The sequence below is a fragment of the Rhinolophus sinicus genome, chromosome 17, assembly GCF_057876585.1.
Source record: "Rhinolophus sinicus isolate RSI-liver-muscle chromosome 17, RSI-T2T, whole genome shotgun sequence".
Classification (NCBI taxonomy): Eukaryota; Metazoa; Chordata; class Mammalia; order Chiroptera; family Rhinolophidae; genus Rhinolophus; species Rhinolophus sinicus.
The window spans coordinates 157877185-157891661 of record NC_142517.1 but is presented as its reverse complement, the minus strand read 5'-3'; the positions used below and the strand labels follow the sequence as shown (position 1 = coordinate 157891661).

Genomic DNA, 14477 nt, shown 5'->3' with positions numbered 1-14477 from the left:
TTTTCTCTTTTTTTCCTTTGGTTTTACATGAAGTGTGTTTTCTCATTTGTGTTATTTGTCTAAGCAGGACTGAACGTTCCCATTGTTTTCTTTATTAGCTAAAGTTACAGATCAGCTTGGCACCCATTCCAGCAGGAGTTTCAGCTCTCAGAGACAATGGTTGCAAAATTGGATGCTGCTTTCTTGGCTCCTAGTTGTTGTCATTGTTCTTTGTCACCCTAACTTGGGGAAATTCCATACTGGAGGTTTGATAGGACTAAAACAGAATGAGGAATCTAATTGCTTCTCTGTGTTTTATGCTGCTTCTTCAGAATAACTAACTCCCTTCTAGCTTCCAGCACATTTTCTTTCAAGACATTGCCCTTTCGTGTTGGATTTTCAGAGTTACAAAATTCCATTATCATTATCTGAAGAGCAACATTTATCAAAATTTGATTCTTTTCACAGTATAAAATGTTAAAGTATTATGAGGAAGTTGCTATAAGTGTGCCCTTCACTAAATTTAGCCCAGTATTTTGAGTTGTTATTATTATAAAAGTCTTTGTTTCTCTAGACTTTTTTCTAATTGCCTACAGAACATTTTAATATCTTCATTCTTTTATTCTGCCCTTTTACATTCTAGAAAAAGGAAATGTCAGCTTTTAGCAGGACTAGATAAGCATTGAATTCCAAGAGGTCAAAAAGTATTAATTTGAATCACGAGCAAAAAAAGGTCTAAGATTTAGTTGTAGCCACTTATCTATGATTAATAGAAATGGACTTTTTACTTCTTGGTATTTTAATGAGTAATAACATGGACAGATGGAAAAATTTTAAGTATAAATTGTTCAGAGGCCCAGAAGGTCCATAGTCAGAAAACACTGACCAAGAAGCAAAGTGTGGTAGAATCTGTTATGTTTCATGATAAGGGGAATCAAATATGACCTGCTCATTTTCAAAGAATTACTAACTATACAAAAATAAAAATGAAATTCAATAAATTACCTTATCACCATCTTTATTTTGATAATCTATTGCTGTGTGACAAATCACCGTAAATTAAGCAGCTTAAAACAACAGTCATTTTATTAAGTTTCTGTGGGTCAGGGTTTCAGAAGAACTTTGGAAGGCCGCTTTTTAGTTTCATGTAGCTGCAATCAGATGGTCAGGCCTTGTCTTCATGGGGTCCAGTCTGGGCTGCTTGACAGCAGGGAGCCTCGGGGCAGTCAGACTGCTTCTGTGATGGCTGAAGGCATCAATTGCCAGTATTCCAATGAGCAAGGTGGAAGTTGCACCACCTTTCCTGGCCTGGCCCCGGAAGCCACATTGCTTACTTAGTTTTATTGGTTAGAGGCGAGTCACAAACCCACCCAGATTTCTGGAGAGGGCACTGGACTCCCATCTTTTGATAGTGGAGTGGCAAGATTCTGAAAGAACACATGGGAAAGGAGATACGGTCAACTTTGGAAGAAACAGTCTGCCATGGTCTACCGTTTGGCCTCAATAATTCATTCACATCTCTCCCATGTGCAAAACATATTTTTGCACTTCCAAGACCCTCCAGAAGTCTCATCCCATTGTGGCTCCAGGCTCAGGCTCAAAGTAAAGGACCTGTCATCTAAATCAGGTCTGGGCACAAAGGAGGTTCCTCGGAATCAGTTCCTTGAGTGTAGCTCCTTGAGTGTTATTCTCAGTGATCTGCCCGATGCACACCCACGACACCACAGGAGGACAGGCCCTTTAAACGCCTTTCCCAGCGTGGGAGAAGGGGAGGCACACAGATACATGGCAGTTCTGGATTCCAGCCAGGTCCGCACTGCCAGGTCCTGTTCCGCCTTTCTCTGTGGCTCTTGCTTCTACTCTCTGGACTCTTGGTTCTGCTCTTTTAGTCATTTTCCCATAACAAAGAGCCAGCATTTGCAGTTGGGTAGCTTTTTCACACACCTTCCTGCCTATGAAAGTTTGGGGATCCGAAGACCCTTTTCATTTTGTATTATCTCTGTTTCTTTTATTCTAGCCCGGTAATAATTTCACAATACAGATATCCAAGAAACTTGTGGGTTTTCTGTGAATCTTGATGGGCTCATGCCATTAGACAAGAGCCATGACCCCGCGATGCTTTGTCTACCGTGGGCTTCTTGTGAAACTACTGAGGGACAGCACCCTTAGGATCCTTAAACGCTTTATTATTTAATGTAAAGTTTCTGTAAGGTTTGCTCTTAAGCTTGTTAGGAGGCCTTCGGTCAGTGTGAAAGTGTCTAGGAGGCACTGCCTTAAATCGTTCTGAAGTCTTAACAGTGTCACACCCTCACGCCCAGGATCTGGTCTTTGCTCTGAAGTCATTTCTTCATTTGAGAATTGCTTGATAATCTGGCGAGGCTGGAAATGAGAAACAGTTTTATAGGTAACAGTGGGCTCTTTAGCTTTTCTCTCTCTGCTCACATTTTATCATAGGCAGCAAGCAGAAACCAGGTGTCACTTTAAGTATTCTGCCTGGAAATCTCTTGAGCTAGATCATTGAGTTCATCGTGTACATTTCTATTTCCCACTTTACCGTAGATATCAGTGTTGCCAAACTGCCGCTGCAAAGCGGGCTCCTCTTGTCCTCTAGCTTCCAGTAACATTCTCCTCACTTTCACTTGAGCCCTCACTGACAACCTTCTCAAAACAACAGTCCTTTTAATTATCTTGCATGGTTTCTGTGTGTCAGGAATTTGGGAAGGGCTTGTCCTGACTCGGGGTCCTCTTGCATTCGCTGTGCTGGGGCCCTGAGCCACTGAAGAAGCAAGTCTGACTGCCACGGGGCTTCTGGATTGTTACTGCTTTCAGTGACTGCGTTTGGGGGTGATTAGTTATATGTCAGTAGGAACCGGGACAATGAATAATACTGTTTCCGTTCTGGCCTTTGTCGCCCTCAAGCCCTAGTACATGCTCAGTTCTGCTTGCAGGAATCCAAATATAATCATTCCCTTTCTGTGTCTTTTTGTGTTTTCTGAATTCTAAGCCCTCTGACTTGGTGTACAGCTGAGGGTGCAAACTGACAGGCCAAGTTTGCCCCACAGACACATCGTTTTCTCGGCTGTGCAGACAAATTCTTTTTACCTTGCCATATTTGTTAACAAGAACAACAACAACAACAAAAATCAAGAGCATTCCCATAAATAATCCAAATTATCCACCTCTTGGGAAGAAGCAGGACCGGCAGCACTGGGGTTGCCTTTCTGTGGCCGCAGTGAGCTAATGCTGGGCACTCCTTGTAGGTGGGACCCTCCTCTCTAGGCCGCCCAGGTCCTCACTGATCCGCTCTCCTTTTTCCATCGGGCTTCTGTAGGCCTTGGAATTTGCCATTCTTACTGTGCAGGCTTTTCACACAGCTTTTCCAGCCTTATTTTCAGCCATTTCCTTAAACCCAACCCCTAGACCTTAGTACCTTGTGACCCAGCCATGTTCCATGGGTCCGCAGATCCCCGTAAGTTCTTAGCTTCTGTCTGGGTGGGAAACCCTCTCCGCTTTCTCTGCCTGGTGAGCGCTTGCTATCCCTCAACATCCAGCCCTCCATGCTGTCCTTGACAGATGGTCATCCTCTGTCCTGCGATCTCACAGTGTTTGTATCTTTCTTCTAATGCTGCATTCACATTTTATTGAAATTATTAGCTTAAATGTCTGTCCACCTTCCTGGATTGTGAACTGCTCCAAGGTATAGGCTTTTATTTTATTAGTCTTTTGTCTAGAACATGTCACCAAGGTAGGCATTAAATATAACTTTGTTGACTGAAAGAATAAACAGGTGATTGATTCTTAAAAAAGGCAAAGCTAGCTCTCTGCCCTGAAGGTATATACAGTCTTGTGTGTCATTCGGTAACTAACACAGAGTAGGATGATATAAAGCTGCAGGCAAAAAAAGCCTCTATGATTAGAAAAGTAGAGAATGAGGAAGGGCAGATCAGGCCGAGGTATATTTGTAATGCACACAACTGGATCGTGCCTTCCTGGGCGCCTCCTATGGAGTTTGTTCATTCCCTGGTTCATTCACGCCTTCACTCCTTCATCCGCAATGACGAGTGTCCACTGTAGCTCCGTGCCAGGTGCTGGGCACAAAAGGACGAGCCGGGTGTGGAAAGACTTGGGCATTAAGGAAGCCGGACTGTTTCGGTAGGTGGTAGAGACTTTTGTTGGTTGTTTTAGAGAAAGTGCTAATGTGTGACCAGTGGCAGTTGGAAGGATAAACTAGGAAAGAGATTAGAAGCCAAAAGATTGATTAGAAGTTTATTTTAATAGGAGAGACAAGAGGTCAACATTGGAGGGGATGTGACTTAGCACAGTGGCAGCTGAGGAGGAAAAATTTGCAGAATATAACATTTGATAGATTTTGGGTTGTGAGAAAGATGAAATGTGTTATAATAGCACCTGTCATGCCTCGAGTGTGTATTATGTGCCAGGTGCCATGTTAAGGACTTTATATGACTGTGCCCTTTGCCAAGATGACAGGTGTGTAGGGGGGGCGGGAGTTCAGAGGCGTTTTTTTTAACCCAAAATGGAATTTTGTTTTAAATGCTTTGTAATTAAAACAATTTATAGGAAATATGTGCCTTGTTAAGCCAATACTCAGTGACTGCTACATTTAGACAATTTCTACAACCTGGTATGTATATATAGTGACATGCTTAGCAGGAATAATACATTTATGTGCTTCTGTTTTTCTGGGATTAGAAAGAACAAACAGCAATGTCAGCTAGGCCAGTAGTTCTCCATCTTTTACATTTCACTTTTCCTAAATATTTGATCAAATAATCAATGTTCCAAATTATTATAAACAAAATGAATAATTTTCAGTGACATTTATGTTTATCATCAATATATGGTCATATTAATATTTACAGGAAATTTGAGAACCTAATTTCATGTTGTAACTGGCAAGGATCTATATTGCCATTGTACAGAAAAATTATTAGGTGTAAAACTCTTGCTCCAATTTGCAGAGCGTATATTGTTTTCCCATATATATATAAAAGAAACTTAAAAATAATGTGATATTTTGTTTTCTAAATCTACAGATTACAAAAAAAAGTTTTCTGGTCATTTTGAACATTATGAACATTTAGGGATATTGATAAAATATTTACTGATTATAATTTATTAGTATAATTATGTGTAACTATGTTAAATAACATCTCAAAACATTTTTATTTAGAAATACATCATTGGTTTTTCTTTCTTACTTTATATTAAGCAGTATTATTTAGGCTCTTGACTTGCAATATTGGCATCAGTCATCATAGAGCCAATTTTTGCATCATCTAATGCAGTTTTTCAGAGGATACCCTTTTCACTTTCATCTGCATTGAGTATATGTATAGATATAGCACTGTTTTCTCATGATGCTTTTGTAAGAAACATTGTCCCAAGCTGTATGTATCAATTTGAGTAATATTAATATAGTTCCCTCCAGTATTTATATTGGTATATGTTTGGTACATATGCGTAAAAATCAATTAGTGTTTTGCTTTTAAAGGCAAAATTTGAGAAGCTTGTACAATAAAATTGAGATATTTCCCACTGTAAAGTAAAGTACTTATTCCCTGAATAACTACTGAATTCACGTTCAATGTGTTTATCAAATTTTACAATGTTTCCATGAGCCGAGTCTTATCATCAGCGTTGTACTGGTAAACATTGAAAACTGGCGCTCTGGCAGTGAGGGTGAAACAAATCCTAATTTGTACTACAGCATTTTCTAATTTCCATTGTGTCAATACCCCTACTCTGGCCAATTTTATGCGGCCAATGTGAAGTCTGGCAAACTTCCTGAAATTTTAGCAATGAGCTCTCCCGAGCCAATGTGAGTTCACTCCAGCACGGAGGCGTTCACTAAGACAGGACAACACTACAGAAGTGTCAGGATGAGGCTGGGGTGGGGGGGGGCGCGCCTTAACAAATGGGTGGGAGATGGCAAACTAGAATTTAATCAGATGTTCATATCCCAAAGCATTTGGAAAACGAGACTAAGAGATGAAGTTTCTAAGGTCATCAGCTTAAATGAGAGAGGAGAGGCCATGGAGAATGTGTGTTCACTCGGGGAGATAATTCCTTGTGAGCTAAAAGCATGTAGTAGCCTAAGAGCAGCCGTGTGTATAGTCAAGACAGAGAAGAAAGAACAGGAGGAGCTAGCGAAGGTTGAGTGAAGTGGAAGGAGAAACGTTATGAGCACAGGTCTGGAGAGAGCGTGAAGTAAACGAAGGGGATTCAGCTGTGTCTACAAGAGAGCATTGTGGTAACAGGAGCATTGAACTACACAATTGTGAATTCATTAAATCTTGGGGAGAGAGAACAGTTTTGGTGACTTATGGGGGACAGATAACATTTTGTATGAGAGTGAGGATGGGCGGAGGAAGTGAGGGCAGCAATTAGAGCTGATCTTTAGAAAAATGTTGACAGGGAAAGGGGAGAGTGATGGAGTGACTGCTTCAAGAAGTACCAGAATCCAACCGCCACCCCCGTTTTGTGAGTAGCAGTATAGGAGAGAATTAAACATGTTCATGATGGATGTAGAAAGCCGGGGCCTGGCTGTTACTGTTTTGAAGAAATAAATAAAAGAATAGATAAACGACGAGCACAGCCATGTTGGTCTTGAAAGGAAAAGGAATCCATTTTCCTTACACAAGGAGGGAAAGAGGCTAAGAGCGAGGACGGCATGAGGAAGTCGATTAGGAATAGAAGGGTTGGGTATAAGTTGGTGCTCTCAGAGTAGCATGTTATCGTATTTGAAGTGATTGGGGCTGGGTGAGCTGGGGCTCTCCTGTGAGTGGCAGGAGCAGAGGCCAGCAGTGGAGACTTGGGGCCAGACTCCTGGGCACACATCCTAGCACTGTCTCTCCCAGCTCTGTGAGCATGAGCCAGTATGAGCTACACCTCAGTTTTTCTTCTGAACAGTGTGGGGATAAAATGATTCTCAGCTGACAGGGCTACTGTGGAGATTAAATTAGATAATACATTTCAAGAGCTCAGAGCATGTGAACTAGCGTTATGTAGGCAGCACCTGGTACTATTACCGTGTTTCTCCGAAAATAAGACCGGGTCTTATATTAAGTTTTGCTCCAAAAGACACATTAGGGCTTATGTTCAGGGGATGTCACCCTGAAAAATCATGCTGGGGCTGATTTTCCGGTGAGGTCTTATTTCCGGGGAAACACAGTATGGCCTGAGGAGAGGAAATAGGCTAACACAGAGCAGAAGTGTTATCTAGCACCGTGCTTCGCAAACCTGCATAAGAATAGGAGTCACCTGGGGAGCTGGTTTAGTGGCAGATTCAGATTTAGTGGGTCTGGAGTTGGGGGCAAGATTTAGCATTCATAACAAGCACTCAGGTGATCTCTTGCCGCTGGTCCAGGGAGCACACTTTAAGTAACAGGGTATAGCAGAGCTCATGCCCCGACTAAGAGTGGCTAGTGGTCACCTGCAACGTCGCCAGGCAGCATGGCTGTTCTCCATTCGTTCAGGGGCTTGGGGTACTAATCAGTGCAGCATCAAGTGAGTCAGCTGTGGGCTCCAGGCCTTATATAACAGGGTTAAAACCAGGAGGGGCTGATGGAAGAGGCAGGAGAGGACCGAGATCCGCAGAGCAGAGTGAGACCAGGCAGGAGGAGTGGGACGGAGGTGTCAGAGAGGTGTGGTCGCGGTGGCAATGTCACAGTGTAAGATCTGGGCACAGTGAAATGTTTACTACTGAAACCTTACCAAGTCTAATTTTATTTTTAAATGTTTGATGATTTAGAAGGCTTTTCGTTTGGCGGTGTCTCAAGGACATTATAAACAACAATTGATTGGAAACATGTTTTTATACTTCTGGCCAGCAGAATGCCTGATAAGAGAAAAATTACTGGGTGCGTTTTGTGCCGTGTCCATTCCATCTTCAGTGGGCAGACGTGAGGTGGGTGGGCCTCCCGGGTTACTGGGGCTCAGGCTGCAGTCAGGCATGCAGTGTGTTCAACCAGCAGAGGAGAAGTAGAGTGCAGGATTCCCACTGATGGGGAAAATCCTTCTAGGGAGATTCCGAAATCTCACGTCCGTCCCGTCCCGGGAGAACTTAATCTGGCAATGGCAGCAGCTGGCAGGTGCTTGGAAGGAGGGGTCATGAATGATGGGACAAAAGGTACTAAATTTTGGTCAGTGTTTGTTTTGTCTGCCCGGGCAAGCACTAAAATCTTTACACAAATAACAACAAAGAAATCACATTTATCTCTTGTTTAGAGTGTGTTAGAGAAACACATTTCAATTTTTAACACATTTCACACCCTGCATAGATAGTTCATCCATTGGCTCTCTTATACTCTCCTTCATACCCTTCTTCCTGTTCTGGAGTCAGGGCTCAGGTGGCAGCCTGAGATGTTGTGCAGAGACCCCGGGTCCTGATATTTATAAAAAGCTCCTGTTCAGAGGGCCAGCACTGGGCAAGACTAGTCAGACCGCTCCGGTGACTTTGCCTACTTGCTGTCATTCCCCCTTTCTGGCTGCTCCGTCCTAGCTGCCTCTGACATCTGACCCTGCAGCCACCAGAACCAGTCAAGGAACCATTCCGTTCCTCTCTGTCTGGCTGAGCCTGACTTCTTTTCTTGTGGAAAGCAGGACTTCATTTCTTCAGTGGATTTTCATAAAGATGCTGTTTTGAGAAAAAGAAGAAAATGTTACTTTCCTTTTCAGAGGTATGGTGTGCATAGAACTGCTCAATTGCATTTTATTCCCAGTCTTAGGAATAAATGTTACTGCGCATAAAACTGTTTTAACCTCCCTATTGCCAGCTCTGACCTGAGGAGTTTGTGGGCTTATGAATATCTCTAAATTGAACTAATTTCTCTAAGAATCATTGGATTATATTTTTAAACCCATGGTAGAGAAAAAAAAATCATTCTATCACTTCTTTCTTGGCTTTTACTAAGTGACTAAATTATTATTTAATAGAGTAAGAGTAATGTAACAGTAATGCAGAGTCTTGAGGGTGAATAACCTCCGTTCTCGTCCTTGTAGGAGTTGGGGGACGATAGAAGCTTTCACACAGGTTTTTTTTGAAGTTTTTGTCGGGTATAGTGTTCCTAAATAGAAGTTCCTAAATAAGAACCCCATTTGTTAAACTATGTGAAACTTAGTTGCCTCCGCTCTAAAAAGTAGAAGTAGTTTTCTGTCATCCCTACAAACTCCCTGCAAGGATGTTAGCCGTAAATTGCTTTCTGGTCTCTTCAGTAGAGGTCAGTGTCATGTAAATACACTATGAAACCTGGGTTTCAAATTATGCAGCAAGGTTTTTCCCTTCCAGTAAACTGAGAGGACATTCTTAATGAACAAATTTGTATTCTTGTTCTTGCTACTTTTATACCAATATTTTATGCTATGTAAGTTTTTGAATGTTCTTTGTCTTAATTTCTACATGTATTTGTTCAACTGATATTTATTACTTATAGGTCCATCCCACCATTTCTTTCAATGCCCAAGCTTACAAATCCTAGACATTTTGCTTTATCTTTCTCTCTTCCAGCAAATAAAACCAAGAGGGAGACAGCCAGCATTCTAAAATAGAAATAGAAAATCGCCGTTTTATTGTCCGTAGTTGGATCCTGCTTTTGTAAACGATACTGACAGATCTTGTAAACAGAGAATGAGAGGAAAAAGATCATAACTTAAATGTTAGGGTGTGAGGCTGCGTTATCTCTGACTGTTTTCAGAAAGAGCCAGTTCCTTCGTATAATCTTTTGGATAAGTGCTTAAAGAATACTAATTCATCAACCAATCCTTGGGTTTATAATTTCATTAAAAGTAGTTTTGTTCTGTTTCTAATGCACAATTTTACTTGTTTCTTGTTTTCTCGGTTCTTAGTTAATATGTTTTGTGATAGATGTGGCTTTAAATTCTTTCTTTTAAATGTAGTCATTAACAGATTTTCCTCTATGTTGCTATCATAATTAGTGTTGCTAAGAAAATAATTTTATTGCATACATCAAGAGAAAAGAGTTTTTCTATTCTCCTATCCCTTTCTTTGTAGCTTTAAAAGGAGCAATCTGTTCTGAAAATCCAGAAGTGCATTTCAGCATTTTTTCTACCGTACTTTGCCTGCATCTATAAGCACCATTAAAAATCAATGTTGTTAGAATAGGTCTTTCCAATGACTCAAAATGCAAGTGGAAAAAATAACTTACGCTAAGCACAGAAGGGGTTTTACTAAATGCTAAGTGTTTCAAAGAAGAATTAGTTTAAAAAAAATTTTTTTTGGAGTGGAAAGAAAGCTTTTTTTTTTTCCTTTTTGAATTGAGCATAACTGTTTACAATTATGAATAAGAACTTTTTACGTTTTAACTTTCCATGTTGGAGCTCAGATCTTCTAGACAAGTGGTCAGGCTTATGTTTACAGGTTTTATATGGTAATGCCTGCAAATCAAACCCAATCTAAGCTTGTATTGTTTGTGACTTCACAATGATATGTGTAAATGCTTACTTTCTAAACAATTAAGTTCTGTGGTGTTTCCCTTGGGATTAATGAAGTATTTGTGATAGAACTAAGTAGTTTCTATTACGGAAAATAACCTTTCTTCACATCATAGTCTTTCAAAGTCTTCACAGGACATCTTTGGACAACTTCTTTTTCACAGTTATTCAATGGTATTAAGAAAACTCTCAGATTTGAATGGGAGTCTGAAGGGTTTTTTTCTTGCCTTAATTTTACCCTTATAGCCATGGTCTTGGGTCACTTTCTGGGCCTTCGTCTCTTCAGTAAAATGAGGGGATTGAACAAGACAGTCTCCAAGGTCCCTTTCCATTTGATATTTCTCTGAATCAGTAGATCACTAGCTGTTACGTTCACATCATGGTCATCCGGTACATTGCTTTGCTTAATTATGTCTCAGTCCATTTTTTTTTTTTAAGGCAAATTACTTTGGTTGGAAGCTCATCACTCTCCATCATCCTATCTTTTAAAAAGTTTTGCTTTGTTAATCACGAAGACATTTGGAAAGTATGCCCGTGGATTGCATCTCTACCCTAGTTTAAAAAAATTGAAATAATTCCAGAAGACTGATTATAATCTCTAGATTATCTGGCATGACTGCTTATTATCTTGCTGTATTCCTAGCAATCTCACACGTCTCAAACTGCTACAAGGTTTGTTAAGAATAGTCTGATACTGTTTTGTTTTGCTCAAGTAGATTGAGCAGAATCCTGGGAAAACAAGCATGATGTCAGGTTCTGAAAAAGAGCAAGGTGGCAACAAAAGGGTATTTGCTGTTTTGATTTAGATTTTAGATCGCTGATACCGCTAGTCTTGTAAGCTTCATTAGGCTGCCTGATTCTCCCGCCTTCTCACAGTCAGCCGTCTGTTGCTTGCATGCATTTCTTTAGGCAATGTTGAAGCTTACCATGTGGCCCTTTATGTATAGTAATGAATAAAGTTAACTGAAGCAAAGTGAAAGACGAGCTTAATGGCTGATACGTGTAATATTCTTCCAAAATATTTTGTTCTACATGTGTAGTAATGCATTTCAAGAACACACTGTCTTTGGAAAGAGGATGAGTGTGGGAGTCTGGAGGCTTTGTAGTGTGTTTTGGTGTTAACTACTAGTTATCCCTGAGTTCATAACCACTTAGGTTATTTTCAGTATAGGTGTGTGCTGTGTAACCCAATTAGCAGCACCAGCGAGCACTGTTCACATTCGACTAGTGAAGAATTGGTTGGGTTTGTTTTGATCCAGGTAAGAAGAGTTCCTGGGTCAAGCGGTCACCTTCATAAAACCGAAGACGGTGACTGGGAGTGGAGTGACGACGAGATGGATGAAAAGAGTGAAGAAGGGAAAGCAGCCTTTTCTCAAGAAAAGGTAAATGACATTGATGATGATTAGCTAGCCTGTGTAAATTTTATTTTTGTGGTATTTTATGTGTGTGTGTGTGTGTGTGTGTGTGGTGTGTGTGTATTAATGGATACATAATTGTTTTACAGTCACGAAGAGTAAAAGAAGAAAACCCAGAGGTGAGTGGTGGTTATTTATTGATTTTTACAATTTTTTGCCACTTCATTTTCTCCCCTGTCATCCCTCCAGGTATCAGACTCTGATTCATTTGGGGTAGAGACTTCATGTGTAGAAAAATAAAAATGGACATAGACTTTGCAGGTCCCAATTCTGTCTCAGTTACTTTTGAGCTTTATAAATTGGGGCAGGTTGCCTTACTCTCTGAGCCTCAGTTTCCTCCTGTGTCAAACGAGCGTGGTCACAATGCTTGTAAAGTTGCCCTGAGGATTGATGAAATCGCCTACACGGAGCACTCTTTGGGGGCCTTAGGACAGACTAGTTAGACAATTAGTCTTAACTCTTAATAATACTGTCATTTAGAAAACATAGTCGACATATAAGAAAAATTCATTTTAGATTTATGGATTTCAATAAAGCAAGTTATTTAAATGGTTAGCAAATCTGTGCTGAATCTGTTGGTCTTGATTTTTAAATTGGGGTAACTAAGTAGGCAAGGAACACTCTTTTATCAGCTTCCCTTTGAGAGCTGGTCATCTTTTGATTAACTTTACTTCTTCCATCTGGTTCATTATCCTAATACCGAATGACTAATGATGACTATAGTTCAAAGGACTTGCTAATTCTCCTAAAGGAAATTTGAGCATATTTAAATAGCTCCAAATATTTTACAGACCTAGTAATTAATGTATACCTTGATAAGTTCTCATTAAGGAAACAGAAGACTTTGGGTTATAAATGATATCCATTCCAACTTTTTATAAATTAGCAGACATTTTCTTTTGATTACATGGCGTAAATCTTATCAGTCTGCTTTTAGTGGCACTAGCCAGCTGGACCTTCTAAAAAGATAGCATCAGAGTTACAAGCCACTCCTTCCCATTACTGCCCCCTCTCTTGTTTTCTTTTCATCCTTCACGCCATGTTGATAGGCCTTTCCAAGGGATTTTTGAGTCTGTCTGCCTCCCACAGACAGCTCTCTCTCAGATCCTGTGCCCTCTTATGTTTATCTTATGAGTTAATCTTTCCATTTCATACATAAAATATGAACTTTGGTCAAGGAAGTTATCTGTCTGTGTTAGGAATGATGGTGATGAACTTCACAGTAGGACACATTGACCACACAGATGTCGTGCTGTTTGTTTAGAATGATCTTAACCAGGTATCATGAACTCTGCCCTCTTATTGCCCACTTTCCTATTTTATCTAGAGTGAAGTACAGAGTCAAGGTTTTTCATCTATTTCTAAGAGTATTTCTAACTAAAATTGTCAATTCTGCTTAGAAATAGAGCAAATACTTCAATACTATGATTGAAGTAGCATCATTGACTCAGAAGTGATTCATTATTGGCTCACGACAGAGTATCTTCCATGGGTAATATTCACTGAATCCTTCCATACCAGTGCTGACTGACAGGTGTAGATCTTTCCTCATGAGGATTTAAGTTTATTGTGACAATATCTCACCCTGTGCTTGTCAAAATTGCTCTGATGTGTTATAGGAGTATCTTTTAGGCAAGAATATTTTCTGCCTAGATAGGAAAGAGAGTAATGCGTAGCATGCTGTCAGTTAATCGTCAGGTCTCACTTTTGACCTTCTTGAGAGGGGTGTGGAAGTCTTAGGCACTTCTCTATACCTAGACTCAATTGATTTCCCAGTGGCCTATGTCTGTTCCCACACTAGCTTATTATTAAGGAAGCATGTAGACAGGTTCCTTGTTTTTGTGAAAGCCTGCATGTGTTTAATTGAATGTAAACACTCCCACCAAATTTTAGGAAAAACCAGCCCACCTGCTATTGCACAGCTTCTTAGGCCAGTTTTTTCGCAAGCCTGGCATTTCAGTGTCTTGAGCTCTGTTAAGAGCAGCTATGATGATGGTTCCTGTGTCCTTTCAGCTTTTTATTAAAGTAGTCCTTTCATCTGCCAACCACGCCAAATCACTGTTGTAAGTGAAGCAGAAAATATCTACCTATTACAAAGGGAAGTAAAATTATTGAACATGTAAATATTCAACAAATATGTATATATGTGCATATGTATATGTATGTATATGTATATATATGTATGCCTACTATTATAAGCACCGTTTTAGTAGGTATTGGGGATATATTAGTGAGAAAAGCAGAGTGAAATCCCTATTCTTGTGGAGTTCACATTTAAAGGGAGTACATAAACAATATACAATAGCCTTCATAAGTTAATAGATTATGTGGTTTGCTACAATGGAATAGGAGTAATGGAAAAAAATAGAATGGGTGGAAGGTACAAGTGTCACAGGGGTTATATTTTTAAATGCATTGGTCAGCGTAGGCCTTATTGAGAAGGGACTTAAAGACCTGTAGAAGTTATGAAGTAGTTAAGTAGAATAAAAATGGAAAGATCATTTTTATCTTGCTTCCCTTCTCACCCCGTGACTGTCACTTCTCTCCACAGAGGTTATCAGTTTGCAGTATTTTCTTCCAGACCTTTTTCTGCTCATTCATATACAAATATGT

The 14477-nt window shown here is 40.1% G+C and overlaps 1 protein-coding gene across 4 annotated transcripts in view; it reads left to right on the top strand.

Moving 5' to 3' along the window:
• STK39 (serine/threonine kinase 39) overlaps positions 1 to 14477 on the top strand; it is a 282358-nt gene that overhangs the window by 149779 nt on the left and 118102 nt on the right. For 2 of the 4 annotated variants that reach the window (XM_019727361.3, XM_074337427.2), the window contains exons 11-12: positions 11709 to 11831; positions 11954 to 11983. In XM_019727361.3, the coding sequence (XP_019582920.3) occupies positions 11709 to 11831; positions 11954 to 11983 (153 nt within the window). The remainder of the gene's footprint in view (positions 1 to 11708; positions 11832 to 11953; positions 11984 to 14477) is intronic. The other 2 variants (XM_074337430.2, XM_074337417.2) reach the window with 1 other exon arrangement.